Genomic DNA, 8,851 nt, shown 5'->3' on the forward strand with positions numbered 1-8,851 from the left:
ACAGACTAGGAAGAGAAAGGTTGAGTGTTGTCTGAAATACACCCACTTTTAGAGAAGCAAATATAAATACATTTAAAAAAATCGATTTCAGATAGAGAGTATGCCCAAGCTCCACATTGGGCATCAAGCTTACTCAAAAATAAAATTAAAACAAAATAAGTGATTCCATATATCAAACACAGGAGCCAGCTCTCAAAATTGCAGTTCTGCCCCTGCCATCAAATATGCCCCCCCAGAAAGCAGGGAGCCGTCCAGAGGCCAAGGTTTACATTCGACTACAAACCAAAGATCCACCTAAATGATGGGAGATTATAAAACCAACGACAACTCTAAAATGAATTCAGGAGCATGTTCAGAACCAAGCCAGAAAGGGGCTGAAGCTTACAAAAGTGTGAAAATAAACAGTTTCTGGAGAACTTCCAATTTAGAAGACTAAGTGAGGTTTAGATCTACAGCTTGGAGCTAGAGATTACAGACCTGACAGGTGTCAGTCAAAGAGAACTTCAATTTTGCTTCTACTTCTCTACTGAGAATGCCTAAAAAGCAGTAGGGGCTAGGCTAAATACCTCATATTGGTTATCACTTGGAATCTTCACATGTGATATACTTCAGTTTTTTTAGTGTGTTTATATTTGCTTTTCTAAAATTGGGTGAATTTCGGACGACTCTCAACCTTTCCCTTCCTAGTCTATATTTATTCCAGGGTGATCTGTAGCTTTCTCCTCTAAAGACATAACCCCAAGAATATTGGTCTTCCTTTTAGATTCAGAACTCCAGTTTACTAAATAACTTTGCTCTTCTTTTGAGGATACTTCCATTAATCTCACATAAAAATCCTTTCTACAGAGTAAGATTAAAGTGTATCAGTATACCAGAAATCCCCATCACTATTTTAGAAATGACAAAATTAAAATAAGACTCAAGGCAGTTAAGAACTTGCCTAAATTTACACCATCTAATTTCTAAGCAGATCCAGGGTCCAATTCCAGCTTGCTTCCAAAAGTGTTTCCACTAAACCACATTTCCTTATCAGGATGAAACAATTTGCATGAATATTGTTAAAGGGGATTTTTCTTGAAAAGATCATGAAAATATACAACTGCTGAAATCTGTCATAACCCAGATAGGTTACATCTAGAAATCTTGACATAAAATTAGTATGGCGACCTCTAAAGAATCATGAATAATGGGTGATGTGCAAATGAATCCTCATTTTTTAAAAAAGAACACTGAAGACTGGGAAAGGAAGCACACTCTACTAGGCAGGGGCTGTTTCTCCTGCCTTGGTGTCTCCAAGATTCAGCCCAGGGCCTCACACACGACGCTCAATAGATGTTCAATATATGACACACTACCTTTACATATCTCGTGTTATCAAAAAGATGAAGTATTGAACTTATTTTGAATAGTTTAAGAGGCAGAAATCCCCAGTTTCAAGGGGGTATGCTACAACGAAGACTAAATTGAAGAAACAATGAGCCGTGAGGGCTGTCTCAAAATGGCAGCGTTATTACAAGGGACTGAAGATCACTGAAGTGCTCGTTGATTTAAATAGGAGAATGAAGCAGAATGAATGAAAGCCCTCACCTCTGTGATGGTTGTCAGTGGTCACCTTGCCTTGAGCCTGATGTCTTGTCTCCCATTCATGGCAGGGGGTGGGGGGTGGCATCGGAGAAAGGCAGGTAGATGTTAAAGGTAAAGTAAGAGTTCTCCATTCACTTCCCTGGAAGCCTCAACTCCTTACATTATACCAGTTCTGTAACACACTTACAGGGAAGGCTTTCATGGCTGCTCCGGGAACTAGTCACCACTAACAGCATTACTCTGGAAAATGAATTCCAGGTTCCCAGTGACTCCGTTACAGATATCCCTCACAACATAATCCACTGAACTGGGGACTGCATAAATGTGCATCATTCTCCTTCACCTCAATATTTTCTTCAGTAAAACAGTAGGAATTTGTTAGTATCTGGCTCACTTGATGGTAACTTCTGTGATTTCTAACAATTCCAAAATCACAAAGTTAATTAATAGGCAACAACCTAAAATTTAGACTTCCTAAAATTTTCTCAGTCATCGCCAATATACTGCAGCTTGGCATGAAAGTTAAAATCAAGTCTGTAGACAGTTTCTTTGTACAAACAGAAAAAAGTAACTGACTTTCAGATAATGTAAAGATGGTGACATTAACATTTCAAATTTCCTTTCCTCGCACATTGTAGATTCAGTGTCAGCGTATTACAGAATTAATGGCCTGTGACTGGAGGTCTAACGTGAAGGCTTCTCCACCTGGGGGACCCCTCAAGTTATGCTGGTGGGAGAGGTAGTCTGAAAGATCAGAGAACAGGAAAGGTTCCACATCGTGACTTTGCTGCCACCAAAACACAAAGAGAATAAATGCACGCTAAGAGACACAGACCCCTTAACCGGTGTTAGCCACAGTAAACCTCAAATACATTTCTCATGCAAAATAGGACAAATGATAGATATTTGCATAATACAAATCAAATGCCAAAAATTAAGTGCTTTCTTTTTTTGGGGTACCACTGAGACTATGTGGTTTCAACAAGGATCAATACCACGTGTTTAGCTTGCAACTGTAAAACCATAAAGAAGACAGAATAGAAAATGTGCTGTGGCAGAAAGGTGGATGCGTGAAATGTTGCTGTGAAAAAATGAAAACAGGAATGATAGAAGTATATTATCTTTTATATACAAAAATGAAGCGCCTAAAAATGATTTGCTGAAGTAGCTATCAACACAACGTTAAATTATTTTTCCTCTGCTTTGGTTAAAACAGCCAAGGAACGCCAATCAGCTCCCCTTCCTCTAACAGCATCTAAACACGTGACAGGACTGCTTTGAGGACAGAGTAAATGGCTTTTAAGAAAGAAAATTAAGTTAAATTTTAAACTAAACATTTTACCAATAAATAACTTTCTTCAAAAGGCAGTATCTTCATCCTATGATCTTAGGCACAATATATACAATCAATTTAAAAAATAAAATTTCTCCCACAACAGTAATTACAGGTGTTAATGCAACAAGTATGAAATGAAATGACTTTAATGTATCTTGAGAAAAAAAAACTTCTAGGAATCAAAAACAAATTTGAAAAATGACATTTTCCTAAAATTGTACATTCTAAATTAATTGACTAATACTTTATTACAGAACATAATTCAAACTATTTTGATATTTCAATATATTCCTAAAGAAATGGTTAAAAAAAAAGTTCTCGTACACCCAAATTGGAACAGCGTTTATAATTCCATTTATGGCTATGAAATGGCAATCAAATTCTACTTAAAACTGTAACCACCAATGATGAAATATACTTCAAAAAATAAACATTTGGTCTGATAGTCTTTAGTATTGGTTAAAAAAAGAGACTGATGTTTGCTGCTTATGACAGTTATTTTAATTCAATGTGCAAAAAAAAAAGTGCAGCTGTCTACTTTTACTTGAAATACATAAGACCAACACTTCTACACTATTTACACACTTAAAAGATTTTCAATTTATTAATTTAAGCAATATTACATCTCCTATAAATCACGTGCTGCAGAGAGCCCAACCGCTTGATGACATTCTCTTAAGTGGCACAAATATATGTGGAGAATGTATGTCCTAATTTTGACCCTAAATAAAAATAAAAAACCAATTTCAAAAATCAACTAAGCATTATTTTGATTTAGAAAATCTTGGAATTGTTGCAAACATGAAAACCTTGTCCCTGAGAGCCAGGTTCCTATCCCCCCTTTGCTATCCCTCAAATAACTGGTCTACCACACAAACCCCGTCTGCTGCTAAGTGACAATGCCCCAAAAGAGAGGAATAAGAAGAACTCAGCCCCCAGACAGCCATCCTCCCTGTGGATCTGCTCAGCCTGTGTTCGGGACTTTGTGACTTCATCTTTTGGGGTAAGTGCGGGCAATTGAAATGAAGAAACATTTTAGCAAAGCAACCGTTAATTGTCCACAAAAAAATAGTGACAGTGATATAAAATTAACAAACCAAATACAAATCTAATACCATTCTGCACTTCCAGAACTTGTGTTCATGTCCGCGCAGTGTTCTTGGTCAACCACCCACCAGTATTTTCTGCATCTACATGAAGTACTTTTATTGTTATTAAAAAGGCTGTTTTGACTGTTAAGTCACATATAATTGTGATGATCAGGAAATCAATGTACTCAATTATCACTCTGTGCAGTACACTTGCCAGCGCAGCAAGTGTCGAGAGGAATTACACATGGAAAAGAAGTCTCCCACTTGTGAACTTGACACAGGAGTTCTCAAATTAAAACCATAAAAAAGAGGGAGGGGGACTTACTGGCAACATTATTACCAGACACCAGACAGGGACAGTGAAACTGTTTGGTCAGAACCAAGGAACCTTATGTCCTTGCAAAGTTTTAAAAATACCCAACCAAGCACTGCCTTTAGTCCAGTGAGTACAATGCTCTGTAAGTTTCCACAAAACTACAGTGACTGGCGCCCACGTGTGGTGAACAATGCAGTGTCAGTCTCTGGGGCTCAGGCGAAGCGGGGTCCTGTCCCATCACCTCTAGCTACAGGCGATGGTTTCCAGCTGCTGCTCGGCCTCAGCGGCCATCGCTGCTGCCTGCAACTGTTCTGTCTCGCTCTGGATGGCACTGGGGGTCACCTGCTTCCTTTCACTGTGCATATTGTTCTCGTGCCTTTTCAGATCAGACGCCTTGGCAAACGCCTTGGTGCAAGAGCCACATACAAAGGGCTTTTCCCCTCTGTGTCGTCGTTCGTGGTCCTTGAGGTGGGACTTGTGTTTGAAGGCTTTGTCACACATGTGGCACGCAAATGGTCTCTCGTTACTGTGAACTCTCTCATGCTTCTTTAAGTCTGGGGCGCGGATAAATGATTTTCCGCACACCTCGCAACTGTAGGGCTTATAGCCCGTGTGGATTTTGAGGTGTTCTTTCAGGTGGGCCTGGGTGGTGAAACCTTTTGTGCACATTTCACAGACAAATGGCCTGTCTGCCGTGTGGAGTTTCTCATGCTTCCGCAACCTGCCCTCATCAGAGAAGGTTTTCCCGCACGCCTGGCAGGCAATCTGCTCCCGGTGGTGGCCATAGAGTAAGTACTCGAACTTCATGTCACTGGCAGCTGTTGTCCAGCCCGGGGTCTGTTCATCCTTCACTTCGCTCATTCCATCGTTAAATGTTAAGGCTTGTGGGGTCTGGGACCCCAAGTCTTTTGATTCCGGAGTCTCCATGGATTCGACTTCCTGGCCGTAGCAATTGACCTTCCGGACTTCCTCACTCCCCAGCTCTTTTAAGATTGCTTCCTGAACCCTGAGCGTTGTCGTCGGAGACTTGCCGTCCTCCTGACTCGGCGGGGTGCCTTCTACTGTGTCATCGGAAGGACTGTCATCCTGGTCCCCGATTTCTTCCACATCATCATCCTGAGTGTCAGCAGCATCTCCAATGGGGCGATTTATTTTGAGGCAGTACTTACTTTTTGATTGGCCGTTATTTTCATCAGGACTAGAGACGTCACGCTTCTGGGTACAGAGTTTATCCAAAAATCGGATACCAAGAATCTGACCTGATGACATCATTAGGTTAACATCTTCTTTTTTCACAGAAATCTTTGCTGTGTACATGTAGTTCAGGACCTCTTCGAATATATCAGAGCGAAGAAAATCTATTTCTATTACCGAAGAGCTATCCACCTCAAGCTTCTTGAAGAGCTTTTTAAAGTAGGTGCTGCAGGCGGCAAGAACACACCTGTGTGCACGGAATTTCACATCTTCCACCACAATGGCAATATCACAGAATTCTCCTTCCAGGCGTTGTTCGTTTAGTGTTTTCAGAAACAGAGTTTTATGATCATCGTCATTATATTTAATGGTTTCAGACATACTGATGAAAAACTCCTACAAAAAAATTTTCAAAAAGAAAGTTTGAGATTTATGACCAATGCTTTTCCACATACAAAACACAGGTGGGCTTTCATCTCCTGATCAATTTTTAGTAGCTTAGCAAGCAGTTTCCAAAAGTCAGTGTTAGAAGTGGCTCAAGAACAGGAGCACAAAAGACTGACCCTGGCTTGGGGACGCCCATGTTGTTAATTCTATTCACCTTCAGGTTAAGAAATATTTGCTTAGTAACAATAACCGCCACTTTTAGTAGGCACCTAATATATGCCAGGCACTGTTCCATGTGCTTTGCACGGCTTCCCAAATGTACTGATTCAATAACCTTATGACAAAGGCATTCCTACCCCCCTTTTTCACATGAGTTTAGAAACCTGTCCAATATTGTAGTTATGTACTAGAGAGCTGAGCAACCTACCTCTAAACTTGTGCTTCCTGACAACTAGAGGTAATGACAACAAACAACTTCAAGGTTTAAGAAAGAGGTCCGAGGCCAAGAGCCTCTACGCCTGTCATGTCTACTCGAATTCCATGGACAGAAGTGGAGAGTCCACGAGACAACTACCAGACTCCATGTTCTTCTTCCTTGACAGAAGAGAAGCCTCACTGCTGAACTAGAAAGGGACAGCATTGCCAAAGTATCCCACTTAGTGTCATCTTCTGTTTGTCTCCTCACCAGCCTTGGGCCACTTCTGAATGAGGGTTAAGGTTTACTATGACCCTAGACAATCAGATGGCGTTTGGGAAGACAGTGATAAGTGTCTTCATTCAATCTGGATGCCAATCTATCCACCATCCGGATGAAAGTGGCATCAAAATTGGATGTGCTTGGCAAGTGCTATGGGTATTTTATAAGCTAAAAAAAATCTGAACCAGCATGAGAGAAATTTGGCACAAAAGACCATTTTTAAAAGAAGTATCTTTTTAAAATACTGTGTTCTATATGATTTCTTTTTGTAACATTGTTTTCTTTTTATTTAACAAAGCATTCTGCTGGAAAAAACAGAAGGGCTAATGCATAATTGATATGTGTATGTATGTACTATACATATATGTTATATATTATATAAATTATATACACTGTATTTGTTAAAGCAAACACCAAACCATACTTTCAAGACTTAATATCCAAAGTTATAGTTACCATGAACAACTCAGGCTATTATCTTAATGCTTCAAACACCAAATTCTTCAGATCAGAATAACTCTGATCAGGGAAGCACCAGTCCTACAAGAGAAAAGGACAAACGAGAATAAGGTAGGACCTTCCTCTATCCCAAATTCTAAACAAGAATATTTTCAAGAATTGATTTAAAAAAATAAACTTTCCTTTCTCGTTCTGCCACTTGCACATGTACCCATTTTCAGGTTGGGAACAGAGAGGAGGGTGACTGGCAGCATCAGGTCCAGCTCTGAACAGATATGAATGAGAACAGATAAAGGCTGTGGCACTTGGGGCACGCAGGGCTGTACACTGGGATTAGAGGAATGGGTTGGAGAACCACTAAGGAAGTTCTAACAAAGCCCATGCCCGTATTTGCACAGAGATTGCTAGCTACACAGATACAGAAAAAGCCAGTAAGCATCCCCTACCCCCACCATTTCCTGCAGGATATGTAGCCCTCCATGTTTACCTCTAGGCTTATATAAACATATAGAGTGTACATTTTAAAACCAATATAAAGTTATAGAAGTGTCCACCCCCCACAGTTAACCTTGGAGAAGAGAGAATAGTAGCCGCTTACTTCTTCCCATGCTTCTATGTGATGTGCACCTACCGCTTAACCTACACCGGTCTTTATGGTTGTAATTGAGAAATCCAGGTGTGTTCACCTCTATCCCTACTGTGAGACTGAAAAAATTGTAGCTTTTTGGGAGCTTTTGGAAGTCCCAGAGGGACTCTATCCTGCAGACCAGTATTCTGAAAACCACCTTCCTCTATTGAACAGTGACCACACAAACTATGGTGTGTGGTAGGACCAAGGACTGAGTTGCAATATTCTTACACAAAAATTGTGCAATACCCAAACTTAGTGACCAACATTCTGAAACCCCTCAAAAGTTCCCTCTCCAGTAAAGTAAACACACCACTAAGTTCCCTAAAGTAGCAGGGGGTTTCTTATCTGCAGTGTGAGAGCTAGGCAACGTTACTTCTAAGGTTGCTTCCCACTCTGCCTGTCCCCTAGATGCACCTCGGCCTGCAGTCATCTCCAAGGGAAGGCATCCACGCAAAACCTTCCTACCCAGTCACTTTCCACTGTTTTAACTCTCCCTAGGGCTTGTGGGATGAAAGTGCATGGGACTAAGGAAGGAGTGGCCTTGCAGTACCCATGGCAACACACCACTGGGCTGAATAGGGGGAAGGAGGGGGGTGCAGTGTGATATTTGGCCCCCACTCTCTCTCAAGATAACCGTGGACCATTATTTTCTGCTAAGATTTCCAGTTGCGAAGCTGAGGTGAGTTAAACTGGAAGATAGCCGTTGCCAGCATCTGTGTAGGTGGAGGGAAAGACGTAGTAGCCTCAACTACACCTCCAGACAAACTGCCCCTTTACTGTGGTTCTCCAAACCGCGGGCGCGCTAGGCCGCCGTTACAGAGCCGGGGCTCCAGGAAAGTCAAACTTACATAAGCGGCGGCAGCCGCCTCCCCTACCCCAGAGCAGCCGCGACAATGGCGGCGGCACGACTTCCCGGTTGAAAGCTCGCAACTTTGGGATGGGGAGGAAGCAGGGAACCTAGCGCAAGACCCAAGAGGACTTCAGAGCCTCTCAGGCCTCGCTCCCCTTTCTTTGGGCCCGGGAGGTTGGGGTACGGGTAAGGCCTTTTGCATCCCTTCCTAAACAAAAGCTGCCTGCCTCGGAGCCGGGAGGTGAAAGGGCCACTTTCCCTTTCAAAATCGTAATCCAGCGCAGGCTGGGGGCCGCGGCTCCGCGC

The 8,851-nt window shown here is 41.8% G+C and overlaps 1 protein-coding gene across 5 annotated transcripts in view; it reads right to left on the minus strand.

Moving 5' to 3' along the window:
- Positions 1-2,691: 2,691 nt before the first annotated feature.
- Positions 2,692-8,851, minus strand: part of ZBTB14 (zinc finger and BTB domain containing 14) — a 6,710-nt gene continuing 550 nt past the window's right edge. Inside the window, exons 1-3 of one of the 5 annotated variants that reach the window (XM_029922595.1) lie at positions 8,544-8,819; positions 7,062-7,329; positions 2,692-5,917 (exon numbers count right to left, since the gene is read on the minus strand). In XM_029922595.1, the coding sequence (XP_029778455.1) occupies positions 4,571-5,917; positions 7,062-7,064 (1,350 nt within the window). In that variant the 5' untranslated portion in view covers positions 7,065-7,329; positions 8,544-8,819 and the 3' untranslated portion in view covers positions 2,692-4,570. Of the gene's footprint in view, positions 5,918-7,061; positions 7,330-7,662; positions 8,820-8,851 lie in introns of those variants that run through there. The other 4 variants (XM_029922594.1, XM_029922593.1, XM_029922596.1 and 1 more) reach the window with 4 other exon arrangements.

This window comes from Suricata suricatta, chromosome 14 (genome assembly GCF_006229205.1).
Source record: "Suricata suricatta isolate VVHF042 chromosome 14, meerkat_22Aug2017_6uvM2_HiC, whole genome shotgun sequence".
Taxonomy (NCBI): Eukaryota; Metazoa; Chordata; class Mammalia; order Carnivora; family Herpestidae; genus Suricata; species Suricata suricatta.